The following is a 21,998-nucleotide window of genomic DNA, read 5'->3' as shown; positions in this document are numbered from 1 at the left end:
GGCTCTTGTTGGCAGAGACTAATTTGACAGATTTCCAAGGACAGTGGCACAGTATCTGATTGTTGACAAAATACATGGGTAACCAGTTCATGGGAAAAGGAGAGTCAGTTGATATTGTGAATTTTCTTACCTGTTTGCTTTGTTCCTTCTCTAGAAGTTTGGTGAAACAATGTCATAGTCATAAATTTGATGAAAGCAGGATCTCTTTTGAAATCAACTTGGATTCTGAAGTATTTATGTATGCAGATATATGTAAAATCAGAATTTCTCTGGGAAGGCATTTCTGTAGTTATAAAAGATAATTGATAGTTGTATATCAATTGTATATAATTGTAATATTATATATAGCTTTCTTAAATATATTGAGTTCCTAAATTCAAGGCAAATTGTATTCTTAGTGGGATTTCAAAGCTCTTGCTTATTGCATTGGATAGAAACTTTATTATTAAAATTATGCATGTTTGCATTTTTATATGCCACTGTTTTTTTCCTAAAGCAGATAATATTTGGTTACCCAGAAAAAAAATGCTTATCTTTTTATCTGAGACAAATTTCTTGCGTTTTAACTCATAATTTACTTCAGGTCTGACTGTAACTAAACCAGAATGTATCTTGGCAACAGAAATTTTTTAATGTCACTACTTTTGTTTATTAGGAGCATGCAAAGTTCCCCAGGGTTTGCTGCCAATCAGAGAGGTTGGTATTCAACTTTAAACTGTAAATAATGTTCAGAATTACTTTAAACTCAAATTTAACGTCAGATGAACGTTTCTGTTAACAATACATGTGAGCTGCATTTACATTTTGTTTAAACTACTGCTTTTCTAAGTACCATTATCATATTAGGAAATATTTTCATTTATTGTAAAACTGCATTTTAAATATATCTTATTTTTCTCATTGGCTCTCATGTATTCACACCTTTTAATTCTCATTCCATAAATTTGTTTCCTGATTGTGGAGATGTTACCAGTTTTAATTATTACAGAAGAAATGTAATCTTGGATTTTTAAAATTTCGGTGTACTCAATTTTAGTTTCTCTTGTGAAATTATCACATAAATAGGTGATAATTCTAGGGGCTGTTTTTTAAGTTCACTGTTAAATATGTAGTAGAACATATATTGTATAGACATCTTAAAATTTCCGAACTACTCTGACATTGAGTTAATTTTTTAAATGCTCGTGTGTTTCAGCCCGAACAAGAAATGGGATTGCAGAAATCAAACGGCAGAGAAGGCTTGCATCTCAAGCAGCTCCTGTCAGTTCAGAGCCTTTACCGTATCTTTTAGGACAATTTACCAATTCTCCTTTGACAGCTACACAAGTTATTAGGCCAACTGGCCAAATATCAGCTCCATTGAGGTCAGATTTTGTAGTGGTCAACCATTCACAGTCACAAGACACTATGACCAGTAAGTTTACATTTTGTGCTTTTGAATTTTGTTTTAATTAAATTGTGTGAATGAGATGATGTGATAATATCTTTATATTCATGGTATGCTGCTGCTGCTAAGTCACTTCAGTCGTGTCCAACTCTGTGCAACCCCATAGATGGCAGCCTACCAGGCTTCTCCGTCCCTGGGATTCTCCAGGCAAGAACACTGGAGTGGGCTGCCATTTCCTTCTCCAATGCATGAAAGTGAAAAGTGAAAGGAAAGGCGCTCAGTTGTGTCCGACTCTTAGCGACCCCATGGACCGCAGCCTACCAGGCTCCTCTGTCCATGGGATTTTCCAGGCAAGAGTACTGAAGTGAGTTGCCATGTCCTTCTCCAATTCATGGTATAAAGTATAGCAAAAAGTAGACAAGAGGCTAGAAGTGGGTGAATTTAGGTAATATGTGTGTGCTCACTCGTTCAGTTTGCCATTAAATAAACATATTATTAAATCTGTGAGACATGTTAATCTGGGATTCTTTTATCTGTACTGACGTCCAGCCTTGAACTCTCTTCTAGTTCTCACTTATCTGCATTAATTGAAAAAAAAATCTCTTACTTGCTTTTAAAAGGAATGCACATTATATTTGAACACTTTGTTCAACTCTTTGGTCATAGTAATCTGTCCTGCTGAAATGAGGAATGTTTTTCTGATTAACCTCCATCTCTACATGTTGAAAATCCTACGCATTCCTGGCTGAATCTTAGAGCTAAGGATAAACTTAGAGGTCATCTAGTACTTCTTCTTTGTTACATACTTGATAATATTAAAAACACATGATATTTAGGAGCAAAAGGCTAGTTAATAACAGAGCTGGGATTAGAACTGAGGTGTCACCTCTCTCGGTTCTTAGACCAGTCTTTTTTCTCTTTGTGCAGGTAAAATGTATTGACAGTCATTGCATTCTCCCTTATTTCCATCTTTTCTCCAATCTCTTTGACACCTTTGGGTAAAAACACTTACCCAGTATGTTTAGTTTATATGTCTTACAGTTCATTTGTTCTGCCATGATATTTTTTGTTGAAACTATTCTATATACTCTACTTTGTATTTTATTGTAAAACCTTTAAGTCATGGGGACTATATTTTATGTATCTTAATATCTTTTGTTGGAGAAGGTAATAGCAACCCACTCCAGGATTCTTGCCTGGAGAATTCCATGGACAGAGGAGCCTGGCAGGCTACAGTCCATGGGTTGCAAAGAGCTGGACACAACTGAGCAACTAACACACACAGTATCTTCTGTAGTGCCTTGCACATAGTAGGCACTCAATATATACCAACTGAATTTGAAATAATCACTATGTAGTGCTATTTTTATTCAGTTAATTCAAGTTTTAAAAAACTATTCTGTTTCCTTGACTTACTGTTTTGTTCTCTTGAAATACAGCTGGAGAGGCTTTAAATAATAATACTGGTCCTCAGGAAAGGAAAAGTCATGCCACTTTAATGTCTCCTGGTAGACGCAAAAGGTAAATGCTTTCTAAAAAGACATTATACAAGGGTACTTACAGTGTGAATAAAGGAACAGAAGTGCATGAAGTACTTGAGACTCTACTATTATAGCTGTTTCAAAGCACTTTTTTTTTTTTACTTTATAACCTCCCTGAAATCAGATTGTTTCAGAAATCAATAATCTAGAAATGTGTTTCATTATAAGTGTTTTTTCTGTAGTAGTATAGAAAAACATATTAAAATTGATGTTAACTCAGATTTTTGGAAATAATCATTTTTTATCAGCATACTTTAGGGTCTATAAACACATATTTAAACTCCTAAACTGATAATTAAAAATCTTCTCAGACATTCTCTGAGAAGTATTCTTTCTGTCCTATTTAGCCCAGGTGTCTTTGTTTGAAGAATATTTCAGAAAAGAGAGATAATAGTTTAAATGTTTTTGCTGTTTTCTCAATTGCCATGCCCTGGGTATTTTTGTTAGAATTTTTACTGTTGGTTGTCTTTCATTCAAGGCTGACCTCAGCCTCTTTGGCAAGATTTCTCACTTAACCACATGAAATAATAAAAGTACTGTAACAATATCTAACATTTATAAGAACTTTGACCTTTTTATAAAGTCTTTACATATACTTTATGTTTATTGAATTCTTTCATTAACCCTGTAAAGCTTTACTTTTATCCCATTATAAAGTAGGTCAGAGGGTACCTGGTAGAGACCATATAGTTAATAAGTAATAAAGCTAGGTCTCAAATTCATTTCTCAATTCAAGACTATTAATGCTTTTCAACTCTACTGCCCTTTGTTCCTACCACAAATAGAGAAAATATCTTTTCCAGCATGATTAAGGTTTGTCTTTGTATGTAATGATCATTGGATTATTCATACTAGTTAAAAGATAAGCTTTTAAAATGTGTTTCAGTGAATCTCAAAGGAAGTCTGGGCCTCATTCAACAGTACGAAATTTGCAGGATCCAAATGCATTTGTAGTAGAAAAAGTAAGTGACCTTCCCAAACTTTGCAACTTAAGATATTCCTGAGTTTATAAGTATTCATATGTATACAATTTATATATATATATATATATAGTGTGTGTGTGTGTGTTTGTGTAAAATGTAGTATTTCTGTAAGACTGCAGTAGAGGGAATTCCCTATCAGCCCAGTGTTTAGGACTCCACACCACTGCAGGGGTCCAGTCCCTGCTCAGGAAACAGATCCAGCAAGCCACATGATGTGACACAAAAAAACTGCCGTAGAATTGCTTTGGGATAGACTGTAAGTACAAAACTGTGGACTGTGGTCCACTGGTGGGGTGGGGGCAGGGATGGCAAACCTCTCAGTATTATATTATTAACACAAGAACCACATGAACAGTATAAAAAGGCAAAAAGAGAAGATGAGCTCCCCAGTTTGGAAGGTGTCCAGTATCTTACTGGGGAAGAATGGAGGGCAATTACTAATAGCTCCAGAAAGAGTGAAGAGGCTGGGCCAGAGCAGGAACAGTGCTCAGTTATGGATGTGCCTGGTGGTGAATGTAAAGTCCAGTGCTGTAAAAAACAATATTGCATAGGAACTTGGAATGTTATGTCCATAAATCAAGGAAAATTGGATGTGGTCAAGTGGGAAATGACAAAAGTGAGCATTGACATCTTAGGAATCAGTGAACTAAAATGGATGGGAATGGGCAAATTTAATTCAAATGACCATTTTATCTATAACTGTGGGCAAGAATCCCTTGGAGAAATGGATTAGCCCTCATAGTCAACAAAAAAGTCCAAAGTGCAGTGCTTGGGTGCATTTTCAAAAATAACAGAATGATCTTGGTTCATTTCCAAGGCAAACCATTCAGTATCACAGTTATCCAAGTCTCTACCCCAACCACTGATGCCAAAGACGCTGAAGTTGACTGGTTCTATGAAGATTTATAAGACCTCCTAGAACTAACACCAAAAAAAGATATCATTTTCATCATAGTGGATTGGAGTGAAAAAGTAGGAAGTTAAGAGATACCTAGAGTAACAGCAAGTTTGGCCTTGGAGTACAAAATGAAGCAGGGCAAAGGATAATAGTTTTGTCAAGAGAACACACTGGTCATAGCAAACACTGTCTCCCAAGAGCACAAGAGAAAACTCTACACCTGGACATCTCCAGATGGTCAATACCGAAATCAGATAATAATATTCTTTGTAGCCAGAAATGGAGAAGCTCTATACAGTCAGCAGAAACAAGACCAGGAGCTGACTGGCTGAGATCATCAGCTCTTTATAGCAAAATTCAGGCTTAAATTGAAAGTGGGGGAAACCACTAGGCCATTCAGATATGACCTAAATCAAATTCCTTATGAATATACAGTGGAGGTGACAAATACATTAAGGAGTTAGATCTGGGAGACAGACTTCCTAAAGAACTATAGACAGAGGTTCATAACATTATGCAGGAGGTGGTGACCAAAACCATCCCAAAGAAAAAGAAATGCAAGAAGGCAGAGTGGTTGTTGAGGAGGCTTTACAAATAGCTGCGAAAAAAGAAGTGGAAGACAATGAAGAAAGTGAAAGATACACCCAACTGCATGCAGTATTACAGAGAATAGCAAAGAGAGAGAAGAAAGCCTTCAGTGTACAAGGCAAAAGAAATGGAGGAAAACAATAGAATGGGAAGGACTAGAAATCTGTTCAAGAAAATTGAAGACATCACGGGAACATTTCATGCAAAGATGGGCACAATAAAGGACAAAATATCGTAAGGACCTAACAGAAGCAATAGAGATTAAGCACAGCTGGCAGGAACACACAGAAGAGCTATACAGAAAAAGTCTTAATGACTCAGATGACCCCAGTGGTGTGGTCACTCACCTAGAGCCAGACATCCTGGGGTGTGAAGTTAAGTGGGCCTTAGGAAGCATTACTAAGAGCATGGCTAGTGGAAGTGATGGAATTCCAGCTGAGCTATTTCAAATCCTAAAAGATGATGCTGTTAAAGTGCTACACACAATATGTCAGCAAACTTGGAAAAGTCAAAAGTGGCCATCGGACTAGAAAAGGTCAGTTTTCATTCCAATCCCAAAGAAGGGCAATGCCAAAGAATGTTCAAACTACCATACAATTGCACTCATTTCACATGCTAGCAAGGTTATGTTTAAAATCCTTCACACTAGACTTGAGCAGTATGTGAACTGAGAACTTGCTGATGTAAAAGCTGGATTTAGAAAAGGCAGCAGAACCAGAGATCAAATTGCCAGCATTTGTTGGATCATAGAAAAAGCAAGGGAATTCCAAAAAAACATCGACTGCTGTTTCATTGACTATGTGAAAGCCTTTGACTGTAAGGGTCACAAACAAACTGGGGGAAATTCTTAAGAAATAGGGATGCCAGACTATGTTACCTGCTTTCTGAGAATTCTGTATGCAGGTCAAGAAGCAACAGTTAGAACTGGACATGGAACAACGGACTGGTTTGAAATTGGAGGTGGAGTACAATAAGGCTATATATTGTCACCCTGCTTATTTAGCTTGTGTGCATAGTACATCATGCGAAATGTCAAACTGGATGAATCTTAAGGGGGAATCAAGATTGCTGGGAGAAATATCAATAACCACAGATATGCGGATGATACCACTTTTAATGGCAGACGGTGAAGAGAAACTGAAGTGCCTCTTGATGAAGGTGAAAGAAGAGTGAAAAAGCTGGCTTAAAACTCAACATTCAAAAACTAAGATCATGGCCCATGACTTCATACAGCCCATGACTTCATGGCAAAATGAAGGTGGAAAAGTGGAAATAGTGACAGGTTTTATTTTCTTGGGCTCCAAAATCACTGTAGATGGTGACTGCAGCCATGAAATTAAAAGACACTTGCTCCTTGGAAGGAAAGCTGTGACATGCCTACACAGCATGTTAAAAAACAGACGCAAAGGTCTGTATATTCAAAGCTATGGTTTTTCCAGTAGTCATGTACAAATGAATGTGAGTGTTGGGCCATATAGAAGGCTGAGTGCCAAAGAACTGATGCTTTCGAATTGTGGTGTTGAAGACTCTTGAGAGTCCCTTGGATTGCAGGGAGATCACACTTGTCAATCCTAAAGGAAATCAACCTGAATATTTATTGAAAGGACTGATGCTGAAGCTGAAACTTCAATACTTTGGCCGTCTGATGTCAAGAGGCAACTCATTAGAAAAGACCCTGATGCTGGGAAAGATGGAAGACAGAAAGAGAAGAGGTGGTAGAGGATGAGATGATTAGATAGCCTCACCAACTTGATGGACGTGAATCTGAGCAAACTTCACTATCAGGAGATAGTGAAGGCCAGGAAGCCTGGCACGCCGCAGTCCTTGGTGGCGCAAAGAATTGTACACAACTTCAGGGACTGAAGAACAGCAACAGACTGTAGGGATATTTACCAGTAAGAAACAGTTCAGTCAGAATAGCTAACACATGCAAATGCACCAAGTGAGAAACAGAAGTATGTTTAAGAAACTGTAAATACATTGCTGTTGCTGGATTATGCAATATAATAGGACATTTTCCCAGATTAGAGTCAGCTTACTTAAAACCTTGTATGAAAAGGTAAAAGGTTTGGAACTGTGTAGTTCCAAAGTGAAAAAGAAGTTGATGAAGGATCTGTGAAAATACTTCTAAGTGGTTAATGTAGTTCTGGTGTTAATATGGAAGGCACCACCATAACTTTTGAGTTTCTACCTAGATTTATTAAAACTATCCAGCTTCCATTGAGTCTTTTTAAACAAATAACATAATACTCTATCCTGTGCTTTTGCTAATACTGATTTCTTTTTCAGCAAATGGTTATTGAAAATGCACGAGAAAAGATACTAAGCAACAAGTCTCTTCAAGAAAAGCTTGCAGAAAACATTAATAAATTTTTGACTAGGTAAAATATTTGTGTTTAAAATACCTACTTGTTTTTGCCTACTTGAGAACTATGATAAAAGTTTTCCTTTGTGTATTACAGTGACAATAGTATTGCTCAAGTACCTAAGCAAACAGATAGCAACCCTACTGAACCAGAGACTTCAATTGATGAACTCCTGGGACTTCAGGTATGGTTAAGGTGGGTGGGGTGTGTGTGTGTGTGTGTGTGTGTGTGTGTGTAGTAGATATACTCATCATTAAAACTGATAGTATTCTGGTTTCATTTCAAAACCATTGCTAACCATATGTATAAGATGCTTTAAAATAATAATTAAAATACAGATTTCCTTCATTATCCAAATGTAATCTGTTCCTGAAAATGTGTTGGTGAATTTTCAAAATGAAAATTGAAATATTTTTTCCTGTTGTATTAAAAAATAGTTTGCATACATCACTGTATAAGTTTTAGGCATGAGGTACAATGATTTGATTTAAATATGTTAAAATTGCTTTATTGAGATGGTAGAATAAGACCTAACCGGTCTGGTAATTGTAACCAGTTCTTGCAGCTATCTAAGATTTTCCTGCATCCATACAACAACCAATCATGTATTTCATAAACATGCATTTCATCTTTAATGATTAAAGATTCATTAGTGGATGTATTTTTGCTCATTAAGCAGTATTGTACAGTGTATATAAAATAAATTACATTTCTTCTGCACTGGCACAAACTATATAAAAATATAAAGAAACAATGAAATTATATGTTAAACTTATGTGAAGAGTCTAAGTAATATTTAACAAAAAGTGAGCAAGACACTTTAAAAAGAAGTTACCAACTAAATGAATACTTGTCTTGAGATTTACTGCTGAGAGAATCTAAATAGGGGCTATAGTCACTTGCTGTCCAGTGACCAGTGAAGATGAAAGAGGATGAGCTGGTAAAGGAAGAGTTTAACAATATGTGTTTTAAGATTTGCAAATATCTTTTTGAAGAACAGCTGAAATTGTGGTTGTTGCATATGCTTTTACGTAGACTCTGAGATAATGTAGTCATTTTGTTGCTCTACCACAAAAGGAATTCATAATAGTGAATTCACGATAGCAGTTTACTTTCAGATAATGAATTCCGAGTAAAACCAGAGTTTTTTTTTTTCTTTTTGTCACTTCCTTCAGAATACTTAAAAAAAAACTTATACATTTTCCTATAGTGAAATTCAATAAATTTTAACAAAATATGAAAAAGCTTTTTGAAAGCAGCCTGGCTTCCCTGATAACTCAGTTGGTAAAAGAATTCTCCTGCAATGCAGGAGACCCCAGTCTGATTCCTGGGTTGGGAATATCCGCTGAAGAAGGGATAGGCTACCCACTCCAGTATTCTTGGGCTTCCCTTGTGACTCAACTGGTAAAGAATCCGCCTCTAATTCAGAAGACCTGAGTTTGATCCATGGCTTGGGAAGATTCCCTGGAGAAGGGAAAGGCTGCCCACTCCGGTATTCTGGCCTGGAGAATTCCCTGGACAGTCCATGGGGTGGCAAAGTCAGACACAACTGAGCAACTTTCACTTTTTAAATTATTTAGTAATCTTCCACTGTCTTAAAGTTTAACATAACCCCTATTCTAAATTTTTATAATCTTCGACTCCTTGCTTATATTTTCTCCCCAAATACATCAGGTGCTTACTGTAATCAAGACACTCTGTTAGATACTGTGAGAAGTTATAAGAAAATGGAGACACAGCTCTCTGTTCATGGTATTCATAATATTGTATATTGGGGAAAAGTTAAAAAATCAGATTTCAGTAAGTTTGAAAGAACAGCAATGGAGTAGTACATGCATCAGCTTCACTAAGAGAACAGAGCCACTTGTACAAATAGGTAAATTTTTAAAATATTTTTATACATCTTTGTGACCTCGGGATGGGCAGGATATCTTGGGTTATACAAATCACCGACTGATTTTAAGACTTCCTTAACTTCAAAAAAAGTGCTTGTCAAAAGCAACATTAAAGGGGCTTCCCTGGTGGCTCAGTGGTAAAGAATCCACCAGCCAATACAAGAGACACCAGTTTGATAACTGATTTGGGAAGATCCCATATACCCATGCACCACAACTGCTGAGCCTGTGCTCTGGAGCCCAGACGCTGCCACTGCTGAGCCCACGAGTCACAAGTACTGAAGCCTAGAGACCGTGCCTCACAACAGGAGAGGCCGCTGCAGTGAGAAGCCTGTGCACCACAGCTATAGAGTAGCCCCCGCTTGCTGCAACTAGAGAAAAGCCTGTGCAGCACCAGCACAACACAGCCAAAAATAAAAAATAAAATTTTTTTAAGTTTTAAAAATTAAAAAGCATCATTAAAGAAAACTAAAAGGCAGGCCGAGAAGTTTGGAACATGTATTTCAGGATTCTTTCAATTATGATTTTTAAAGTTTGAATGTAATGAGAAATTTACTAAAAAAATGTTTTCCCTCAGCAGTAACTTTTCTAAGAGGGTATGCACCACTTCATACTTTGATTAACATTGGATTGTTGACTCTTGACATTATTTACATTAGGATAGATTTTCAAGTTCATAGATAAAGAAATATTTGTTCAAGCTCCTGGCTTTCTTCTAAGTCACATTTCATCAAGAATTATTGATGTTCTCTGTACATCTTCATTGCCAAGGTTAAGTGGTTCTTTAGTTTTTCTTTTCATTTGATGGCCATTTTCATTTTAAAAATGCAAGCTTTTAATCATTTCATGAGAGTTCCACCTTATCTCTTGCTCCACACGAATTTCCTCTCCCTTGGGATCCAAATGTATGCTTCACCAAAATTGAAGAATTTAAACAGAATTTAAAGGTAGCTTTTGGCATGCTGCTTTTAAGGATGAGCATATAAGCAAGGACTGTCCAACATTTAGAGGAAGTGTTTAAAATATGGATACAGGGACTTCGCTGGCAGTCAGGAGTTAAGACTCCTTGCTTCCACTGCAGGGGGCACAGTTTCCACCCCTGATGAAGGAACTAACATCCCACATGCTTCATGGCACAGCCAAAAAAAATCAAAGATTTTAAAAAATAAAATGAAGAGTCAAAAACAGGCAGATAAAAAGAGTGAGATAGATTTATATTGGAGGATCTAGAAAGCAGTGTATAACAAACTAGTATGAAGTAAGCTGATTAAAGAACATTATTAAACCAAACTCATAGAAAAAGAGATATGAGGTGGAAGAATTGGACAAAGGTGGTCAAAAGGTACAAATTTTCAGTTATAAGTGCAGGGGATGCAATGTACAACACAGTGACTACAGTTAACACTGCTGTAACAGCTTGAGGTTAGGGTGCTGACCCCACATGCAATCAAAAGCGCACTTCAAACGTTATATCAGCCCTTCATGTATCAGTTCCACAAGTACAAATTCAACCAAAATTGGATTTTGTAGGGCTATAGTACATATTTATTGAAAAAATTCTGCATATAAGTGGACCTGCACAGTTCAAACCTATGTTGTTCAAGAGTCAACAGTATTTGAAAGTTAAGAGGATTTATCCTAAGAGTTCTCACAAGGAAAACAAAATTTTTTTTCTTTTTAAAAAATATATATGAGATGATGAATATTAAGTAAGCCTTTGGTAATCATTTCACAGTATATGTACGTCAACTCATTACACGGTATAACTTAAACGTACACAGTGGTGTATGTCAAGTAATAAAGAACAGTGCAGCTTGATTTTACTTTGTATACGTAAATATTCCTATGTTTATTTTATTTTAATGTTTGGGAATATATTCACCAAAGTGATTAAATAGTAGAATTAGGGAACATTCACTTTCTATTTGCTAGTCTTCTTGTTTTAATTTAAGTGAATAGTGTTATAATGAGAAGAAATTTTCTTGGAAGGGAATAGATGTCCTCTAATTTACTTTGCTGGTATTAAACCATATCAATTCAGTTGGAATCACTTTTGTATGTTTTGTTTTTTGCAGAGTGAGATCCACATGTCTGAAGAAGCTATACAGGATATATTGGAGCAGACAGAATCAGATCCAGCATTTCAGGCACTCTTTGATCTCTTTGACTATGGTAGGTAGACCATTTCTTTCAAGATAGTTTGGAAAAAATGTTTCTCCAGTTTCTTTAGAGAAATAGCTTAAAGAGTGAAATAGCATTTCCTAGAGCATCTGGAGAAAGTTCCTGTTTTTTCATATGAAAGAGTTTTTTCTTTCTTTTTAATTTTGTCTGCACTAGGTCTTCATTGTGGTGTGTGGGGCTCTCTGGTTGTGGCATGTAAGCCTGGTTGCTCTGAGGCATGTGGAATCTTAGTTCCCCAACCAGGGGTCGAACCCACATGCCCTGCATTGTAAGGCTGATTCTTAAGCACTGGACCACCAGGAATGTCTTGTTTTTCTAAAGATACTTTAGCTATAAAAATAGAGAGCAGTCTTGTGGGTGAGAGGGATAGTGGTGGGCAGTATTTCCAGTCATCAAAAATGTGTTGTGGTCTACTACTATGCATACATTATACTAAACACAGTTGGATAATACACAAGAAATAAAAATATTGGCATTGCCTTCCATCTTACGGCCTAGTGCAGTAGTGCTAAAAGTATAGTCTCCAAACTAGCAGATCAGAATTATCTGAGAACAAGTTAAAAAAGCAAATTCTTGGATCTGTATATTATTATATACAGTATCATAGGTGATACTTATGATACCATGATATACAGTAGTATAAGAACTACTGGTCTAGAGGAAAAATCATACTTATCAATGATATATAAGGCAACATGTTAAAAACTGTAATCAAAGGACTATAATTAAAACCAAACTTTAGTATTTGCTGACCACTGTTGAGATGTATTAATTGGTGCTTATTTTTATTTTGGTCATTTAACCAATTGTTTCCCTATTCCCATTTTAACAGGTAAAACAAAGAATAGTAAAAATATATCACAAGGCATTTGCAGTCAGCATATGGAAACCAATCCCAGTGTAGTCTTAGCAGGTGAAACTAATCTAGCAGTTAAAGGTACTTTTGAAACAGAAGAATCTGGTAAGAATTTGATTTTGTTAATATCAGTCTAAATTCTAATATCAATCTCAAAATCTCTAAGGCACAAAATGTTGTTTAATTTGAAAATTGTTTGAATTATTCCCATGCTCTTAGTACTTTGATTAAAAGATGAATTTTTATTACTTGTTCCTTCATGATGTAATAGACTTGACATGCACAATTTGGTGTGACTAGTGTTGACCAATTCAACCAAAGTCTATAACTTCAAACATAATTTTTTGAGACACATATTCAGAATAAATCCCTAATATGTAAGGTTGGCTTGTGGTATTAATCATCCAGCCTAGCAAGCAAATACAGCTGAGTGCTCAGTATCTATACCTCTTATTTAGAGGAAATTGTATACTCTGCTGATGGTCCTGAATTAATAGATTTTATGAGGTTTTAGGTCATATTCCTGTATCTTTACTAAGTCACTTTATGTTTCTGCCTCTCATGGAATACCAGTATGGCACATAATTGTCCTATAGTAACTGAGGACAGGCAGGGAATATGTCTGTCTTAGATCTTTTAAAATTTTGCCAAGTTTTTTAAAATTTCATTTTTGTGATGCATGCTAAGTCGCTTTTCAAGTTATGTCCGACTCTTTGTGACCCGTGGACTGTAACCCGCCAAACTCTTCTGTCCATGGGATTCTCCAGGCAAGAATACTGGAGTGGGTTGCCATTCCCTTCTCCAGAGGATATTCCTGACCCAGGAATCAGACCCATGTCTCTTAAATCTCCTGCATTGGCAAGTAGGTTCTTTACCGCTAGCACCACCTGGGAATCCCTTAAGACTTGCAAAAGTGTACAATAAAAATGTACTTTGTTCATTGAATTATCAGCAAGCAAACACACACATAACAATCTCTCAGGTCAAAAACTAGAATACCGCCAGCACCACAAAAACATCTGTTCATATTCCTTCCCAACCACTATTCCTTTCTTTTTTTTTTTTTTTTTTATTAGTTGGAGGCTAATTACTTCACAACATTTCAGTGGGTTTTGTCATACATTGATATGAATCAGCCATAGATTTACACGTATTCCCCATCCCGATCCCCCCTCCCGCCTCCCTCTCCACCCGATTCCCCCGGGTCCTCCCAGTGCACCAGGCTGGAGCACTTGTCTCATGCATCCCACCTGGGCTGGTGATCTGTTTCACCATAGATAGTATACATGCTGTTCTTTTGAAATATCCCACCCTCACCTTCTCCCACAGAGTTCAAAAGTCTGTTCTGTATTTCTGTGTCTCTTTTTCTGTTTTGCATATAGGGTTATCGTTACCATCTTTCTAAATTCCATATATATGTGCTAGTATGCTGTAATGTTCTTTATCTTTCTGGCTTACTTCACTCTTTATAAGGGGCTCCAGTTTCATCCATCTCATTAGGACTGGTTCAAATGAATTCTTTTTAACGGCTGAGTAATATTCCATGGTGTATATGTACCACAGCTTCCTTATCCATTCATCTGCTGATGGGCATCTAGGTTGCTTCCATGTCCTGGCTATTATAAACAGTGCTGCGATGAACATTGGGGTGCACGTGTCTCTTTCAGATCTGGTTTCCTCCGTGTGTATGCCCAGAAGTGGCATTGCTGGGTCATATGGCAGTTCTATTTCCAGTTTTTTTAAGAAATCTCCACACTGTTTTCCATAGCGCCAACCACTATTCCTTTCATAACCATTATCCTGGCTTCTCTCATGTTATCCTGGCATCTCACACTTGCTAAACTTTATGCCTGTTTGGTACCACTCTGTCCATTTCTGTCTACACCAAGGTATGCCAACGTAATCTTTTTTGTTCATCTGTTCTTAAATGCCATTACTCCTTCCAGCTCTGTCAAAAAATCTCATGACTCCCAAGTTTCACATTATGTCTTCCAAAACCTAGTTTTGGAATATGTCAGACTATATTCCTACTGAAAGTCCTTTGCCTGTATCCAAGCCCAATCCTCCATTTCTTCTTAGGTTGAATTGAAGTAGAATGTCTTTCTCATATATATTATGTGTAGAAGATTGTACCCTGCCCTGCACAAAATGAAATTTGAAATCCTATTTTCTAAAAAGGTCTCTTCCCACTTGATTGAAACTGACTACCTGGATATAATTTCTACTGATTTCCCCACAATAGGGATTTTCATGCACTCCATACCCACTATTATGTTACCAGTGTCACATTAACAGAATTTGATGATGGTTCCTATACATGTTTCTAGATTTTTCCCATTATATATTTCATATTGTTAATATTTCCTAAACTGTGAATGATATATGACAGTATATCAGTATTTTCTCAAATGCCCTTTTTTTCTGACTATTGCACTTCTTTTATTTGTCAAGGTCTCCTCATGCCATACCTCTTTTTTAACACTTTCTCACATTCCATAGGCTTGAAGAGGTGCCTTTTGTTCCTATACTGTTACAGTTATTAGCATGTTTTATTATGACTTTCTGTTCTGTATCTGCCTCCCTTTCTAGATCACCAAGGGCAAATTGGATCATTCACCTTTATATCCCAGTACTGATCATATGATTGATATATGATGTGTAATAAATGTTAAACAGTACACAGTAACATCAAATATTGGTTATGCAAAATGTACTTGGCCCCATTGCATCTTCTTAATGAATATATCAAATAGTATGGTAGAAGTTGAAAAGTCAGCTGTTTTGAAAAAACTGTGTAGCTGATTTTTATATATTGGTATATATTAAATGTTCTTAAGAGTATATGTTTTTTTCTTCACGTGTCATCTGTTTTCTAAAAAGCTTGAAAAACAATTTGACATGTGTATAAATAGGCATCAGTGATAAGAAAAGTATCTGTAAGTTTTTTGATACTCAAAAAATGAGAGAATTTAATATATTTCCATGTGCTGGTATGTCAAAGATTAGTTATCTCCTTCGCAAAATAGGCTTAGCACTAAAGATGACTACCTCAGGCTGTTATACACACTCACCATATGTTTCTGCCATCCTAATATTTTGCAGATGATCCATCTGGTCAACCCTCATTTTGTACTTCCTATCAAAATGGAGACACTTCAAATGTTTTGAAGAATGGCAGCAACCATGATGAGCTTAGACAGGAAGCCCAGGAACATTTTTCCCACATAGACTCTAGCATCCAGAAAAAGGCCTTTAAAACAGTTGTATCTACTGAACAGAAGTGTAACCTTGATATTACCTTTGAGTCTGTGCCCAGTTTGAGTGACTTTAACGAAAGAGTAAACTCTGATGCTGAATGTAATCAGCATTGTGCTGAATTATACACCAGTCAGATGTCCACTGAGGCTGAAATGGCTCTGGAAGTTGAAAAGAATTCTTTGTCTCCAAGTGTACAGAATGAATCTCAATTACAGCCCGACCAGTCTCCTATACCAATAAGTTCAGTTGTTTCCCTTGGTGGTGAAACTCACAGTGAGAACTTAATTCTTTCTGGAAAAACTTCTCAACTTTTACCCCAAAATATTCCATTAGCTGGAAAGGCATCTGAAAAAGGTCAGTTTTGTGAAAGTTCTGATGATACAAGAAGACTTAAAGCTGATTTCCCTGATTCCAAATCACTAGATTCTAGAGAAATTTGTCAGAATAAAACTGAAATTAATAATGTGTTACCAGTTGCATCACAGCAACTTGCAGATTGCCAAGATAATTCTTCACTTCAGATATTACCTGCATCTATTGAAAATTCAGGTTTAACTGTATCTGAACAAAAAGTAGAAATTCACCTTGAAGATTCAGTATCTTCAATTAAACAGCCTTCTAATGATTCATCATCTGTTGAGCTAACTCATGCAATACATGAAACTCAGTCCTCCAAGTCTGAGAAAACTGCTTTGGATTCACAAGAGCCTTCATCTTCTGTAAAAGAAGATGGAGATAGTATTTTTCTCTCTTTAGGTGAAAATAACTGTGAAGAAGTTACATTGATGCCTTCAGAAAGTAATCCTATAGAAGATAGACATTCTCTTCCTTCAGAATCTGTGTGTTCTTCAGTGAGGGAGTCTCATCCCGAGTCCCAGAACACTAATAATAAATCTGCTAAGGACAAACCTACAGAGATAGATGCATCAAATATAGTCTCTCTCAAAATTATCATCAGTGATGATCCATTTGTTTCCTCAGATACCGAACTTAACAGTGCAGTTTCTAGTATCAGCGGAGAAAACTTGCCAACTATAATTTTGTCTTCTCCTGCTAAATCACCTGCCAGAAATGCAGAATTAGTTAAATGCCTGTCTTCAGAAGAAACCACAGGTGCTGTCTCATCTGCTGAAGGAACCGGGGATTCAGCCTCAATGGAACAGAGCCTTTTAGCACTCAAACCTGAAGACTCTACAGTAAACAACATGCAGAATGAAGACAGCATTGCTCTTTCAACCAATGTTACGCCATGCGTTTCCAAGGATGGAGGATACATACAGTTAATGCCAGCTACGAGCACAACTTTTGGCAATTCAAGTAATATTTTGATAGCTACTTGTGTAACTGATCCAACAGCCTTAGGAACAACTGTCAGTCAGTCAAATGTTGTGGTGTTGCCTGGAAATTCTGCACCTATGACTGCTCAACCTCCACTATCTCAATTACAGACACCCCCAAGGTCAAATAGTGTATTTGCTGTCAATCAAGCTGTGTCACCCAACTTTTCACAAGGTAACTAAGAACATCATAGTGAAGTTCATTGCTCTGGGATGGGATCAACTTTCGTTTGTGTGTGTAGTGATTGGCTAGAAGGTAATAATAAATCATGGATGATAGTATAAGATTCAGAAATTTGTGATTATGCTGTCTCTACTTTAGAGAATTCAGTCATACTTCTTTTTTAATCTACTGCTCAGCTATGGAATTCAGTGGTTTAATTTTTCACTTCTTTTTCTTTCCATACTTACTACTCAATCCATGTCTAAGCTATAAGAAAAAGAGCAGTGAGGAGGCTAATTCATCAAAAAGCTGTATACCTACTAAAACTCAGTGTTGTGGGAGATTTTTCTTAAATAGCTGTTAGAGTCTTGGTTTTCCAGACATTTATTACATGTTTGGACAGACTTCCAAGACAGAACTTGAATTTCTCCCTCTGTAATACCCTTTGTAATTTCTCACTGTTTTCCACCTTTGAAAATTGATACCTGTCTTTTGAATTCTTTGCTTATAGGAGGACTTATGGCATTTACTACATTCATTTTATATGTAGTTCAATTGAATGCCTGTCTTAATGGTCGTTCTTGATTGTATGTTCCTTGAAGGTGGAGTTCGTGGCGCATTCATCTACACTTCTTAGATTCCCAAGCTCTCCCTCCTCCCCCGCTGCTTTTTTTTTTTTACATTTGGGCATAGTTAAAGCAGATTAAATATCAGCAGTTAAGTATCAAGACTGATGGATCTAAAGTTAAAGAAAGGGTCAGAATTAGTAGGCCATGTGGAACTTCAGCTGAACTTTAGAGAAATAAGTAGTATTTGGAGTAAAAGGAAGGGAATCTTAAGCAGCACAAGGACAGATAGGTATTTGAGAGACTTGAAAGTGTTCATGAAGGTGAGGAGATCAAGCTAGTAGGAGCAGTTAATGAACTTATTAGGAAAAGATTCACTTACAGGAAAGGGTTAAATGAATTATGATAGCCATAGACTATATTGTTGACGTTTCCATGTGAACATTGTACTTTCCCCCACAGTTTTGACTGGTTGCTCACTTATCTGGACCTTTTTGGACAAATACAAGTGAAATAATAGCTTGGGTTTGTGAGTAAGTCTTAGTCAGTCTTCAGTTAGGTAGGACCTAATTTTATGGTAAAAGATTCAAACTTGAAACCTTACTACCAACTTTTCAATCAATTTCACTGTTTTCCCTAGGGGAATCAAGGTTACAACTATGATATGATCTCCTGGCTGTAGAGTCTTATGCTTACTCATGATGTTTAGCTTGACTAAATGCCATAGAATAGTTTACATCAGATTGACTTTTTCTCAATTTGTTAGCCTTGCTGTTGTCCCTAGTTTTTTAAGGAAAGTAGATTTATATAAAAAGGAATTTATAATTGTATAGAATTTATTTCAAATTAATAATTACTTTGGTGCCTTATAAGAGAAAAATCCCATTTTATTGAGAATTGTTGTTTTTGTTGTCATCATTGTTTTTGAAGGATCTGCCATTATAATTGCTTCTCCAGTCCAACCGGTACTTCAAGGAATGGTGGGAATGATTCCTGTATCTGTGGTTGGACAGAATGGAAATAGCTTTTCTGCTCCTCCTCGGCAGGTAAGATTTATTAACTGAAAATGGCTCGGTGCCACTTTTCAAACAAAATATAATTAATGGACTCTTCTCTTCTAGGTCCTTCATATGCCTCTGGCGGCACCTGTATGCAATAGAAGTATCCCTCAATTCCCTATCCCTCAAAAATCTTTGAAGAGTCAGGGACTAAAAAACAAACCTTGTACAGGTATGCTTTTATTCATGTCAACTTTATGTAACCTTTTGTTTTTTTAATACTAATAGCTTTCCTAACAGGTGATTATCCAACCTTTGCTTAAGTTTTTTGCAATAATTAGAAAAAAAGACAAATGGAACAGAACAGAATTTAGAAAGAAATCATGTATTTGTAGGAACTTGTATGTAGTAGAGATAACATCAGAAGTCAGAAGAAATAGGATTCAGTTCAGTTCAGTCACTCAGTCGTGTCCTACTCTTTGTGACCCCCTGGACTGCAGCATGCCAGGCCTCCCTGTCCACCACCAAATTCCAAAGTTTACACAAATTCATGTGCATTGAGTTGGTGATGCCATCCAGCCATCTTGTCCTCTGTCATCCCCTTCTCCTCCCACCTTCAATCTTTCCCAGCATCAGGGTCTTTTCAAATGAGTCAGTTCTTCGCATCAGGTGGCCAAAGTATTGGAGTTTCAGCTTCAGCATCAATCCTTCCAGTGAACACCCAGGACTGATTTCCTTTAGGATGGACTGGTTGGATCTCCTCGCAGTCCAAGGGACTCTCAAGAGTCTTCTCCAACACCACAGTTCAAAAGCACCAATTCTTCGGCGCTCAGCTTTCTTTATAGTCCAGCCTCTCACATCCATACATGACCACTGGAAAAACCATAGCCTTGACTAGACAGACCTTTGTTGGCACTAATGTCTCTGCTTTTTAATATGCTGTCTAGGTTGGTCATAATTTTCCTTCCAAAAAGTAAGCGTTTTTTAATTTCATGTCTGTAGTCATCATCTGCAGTGATATTGGAGCCCAAGAAAATAAAGTCAGCCACTCTTTCCACTGTTTCCCTATCTATTTGCCATGAAGTGATGGGACTGGATGCCATGATCTTAGTTTTCTGAATGTTGAGCTTTAAGCCAACTTTTTCACTCTCCTCTTTCACTTTCATCAAGAGGCTCTTTAGTTATTCACTCTCTGCCATAAGGGTGATGTCATCAGCATATCTGAGGTTATTGCTATTTTCTCCCAGCAATCTTGATTCCGGCTTGTGCTTCATCCAACCCAGTGTTTCTCATGATGTACTCTGCATCTAAGTTAAATAAGCAGTGTGACAGTATACAACCTTTGACATACTCCTTTTCCTATTTGGAACCAGCCTTTTGTTCCATGTCCAGTTCTAACTGTTACTTCCTGACCTGCATACGGATTTCTCAAGAGACAGGTCAGGTGGTCTGGTATTCCCATCTCTTGAAGAATTTTCCACAGTTTATTGTGATCCACACAGTTAAAGGCTTTAACATAGTCAATAAAGCAGACATAGATGTTTTTTTGGAACTCTCGCTTTTTCGATGATCCAGCAGATGTTGGCAATTTGATCACTGGTTCCTCTGCCTTTTCTAAAACCAGCTTGAACATTTGGAAGTTCACAGTTAACATATTGCTGAAGCCTGACTTGGAGAATTTTGAGCATTTCTTTACTAGCGTGTGAGAGGAGTGCAATTGTGCAGTAGTTTGAGCATTCTTTGGCATTGCCTTTCTTTGGGATTGGAATGGAAACACCTTTTCCAGTCCTGTGGCTACTGCTGAGTTTTCCAAATTTGCTGGCATATTGAGTGCAGCACTTTCACAGCATCATCTTTCAGGATTTGAAATAGCTCAACTGGAATTCCATCACCTCCACTAGCTTTGTTTGTATTGATGCTTCCTAAGGCCCACTTGACTTCACATTCAAGGATGTCTAGCTCTAGGTGAGTGATCAAACCATCCTGGTTATCTGGGTCGTGAAGATCTTTTTTGTACAGTTCTTCTGTGTATTCTTGCTACCTCTTCTTAATATCTTCTGCTTCTGTTAGGTCCATACCATTTCTGTCCTTTATCGAGCCCATCTTTGCATGAAATGTTCCCTTGGTATCTAATTTTCTTGAAGAGATCTCCAATCTTTCCCTTTCTTTTGTTTTCCTCTATATCTTTGTACGGATCACTGAAGAACGCTTTCTTATCTCTCCTTCCTATTCTTTGGAACTCTGCATTCAAATGGGAATATTTTTCCTTTTCTCCTTTGCTTTTCACTTCTCTTCTTTTCACAGCTATTTGTAAGGCCTCCTCAGACAGGCATTTTTCTTTTTTGCATTTCTTTTTCTTAGGGATGGTCTTGATCCCTGTCTCCTGTACAATGTCAGGAACTTCTGTCCATAGTTTATTAGGCACTCTGTCTGTCAGATGTAGTCTCTTAAATCTATTTCTCACTTCCACTGTATAATCGTAAGGGATTTGATTTAGGTCATACCTGAATGGTCTAGTGTTTTTCCCCACTTTCTTCAATTTAAGTCTGAATTTGGCAATAAGGAGTTCATGATCTGAGCCACAGTCAGCTCCCGGTCTTGTTTTTGCTGACTGTATAGAGCTTCTCCATCTTTGGCTGCAAAGAATATAATCAATCTGGTTTCGGTGTTGGCCATCTGGTGATGTCCATGTGTAGAGTCTTCTCTTGTGTTGTTGGAAGAGGGTGTTTGCTCTGACCAGTGCGTTCTCTTGGCAAAACTCTGTTAGCCTTTGCCCTGCTTCATTCTGTACTCCAAGGCCAAATTTGCCTGTTACTCCAGGTGTTTCTTGACTTCCTACTTTTGCATTCCAGTCCCCATAATGTAAAGGACATCTTTTAGCTCTAAAAGGTCTTGTAGGTCTTCATAGAACCGTTCAGCTTCTTCAGCATTACTGGTCGGGATATAGACTTGGATTACCGTGATATTGAATGGTTTGCCTT

General features: G+C 37.1%; 1 protein-coding gene across 2 annotated transcripts in view; it reads left to right on the top strand.

The window, feature by feature from the left end:
* The window catches only part of LOC133057571 (protein NPAT), a 56,282-nt gene that overhangs the window by 26,598 nt on the left and 7,686 nt on the right, over positions 1-21,998 (top strand). The window contains exons 5-15 of one of the 2 annotated variants that reach the window (XM_061144218.1): positions 656-696; positions 1,196-1,414; positions 2,827-2,908; positions 3,815-3,890; positions 7,687-7,778; positions 7,860-7,947; positions 11,734-11,830; positions 12,672-12,800; positions 15,798-17,465; positions 18,950-19,065; positions 19,141-19,249. In XM_061144218.1, the coding sequence (XP_061000201.1) occupies positions 656-696; positions 1,196-1,414; positions 2,827-2,908; positions 3,815-3,890; positions 7,687-7,778; positions 7,860-7,947; positions 11,734-11,830; positions 12,672-12,800; positions 15,798-17,465; positions 18,950-19,065; positions 19,141-19,249 (2,717 nt within the window). The remainder of the gene's footprint in view (positions 1-655; positions 697-1,195; positions 1,415-2,826; positions 2,909-3,814; positions 3,891-7,686; positions 7,779-7,859; positions 7,948-11,733; positions 11,831-12,671; positions 12,801-15,797; positions 17,466-18,949; positions 19,066-19,140; positions 19,250-21,998) is intronic. The other variant, XM_061144226.1, reaches the window with a different exon arrangement.

Source organism: Dama dama, chromosome 1 (genome assembly GCF_033118175.1).
Source record: "Dama dama isolate Ldn47 chromosome 1, ASM3311817v1, whole genome shotgun sequence".
Taxonomy (NCBI): Eukaryota; Metazoa; Chordata; class Mammalia; order Artiodactyla; family Cervidae; genus Dama; species Dama dama.
This window is presented reverse-complemented; position numbering and strand designations above follow the sequence as displayed.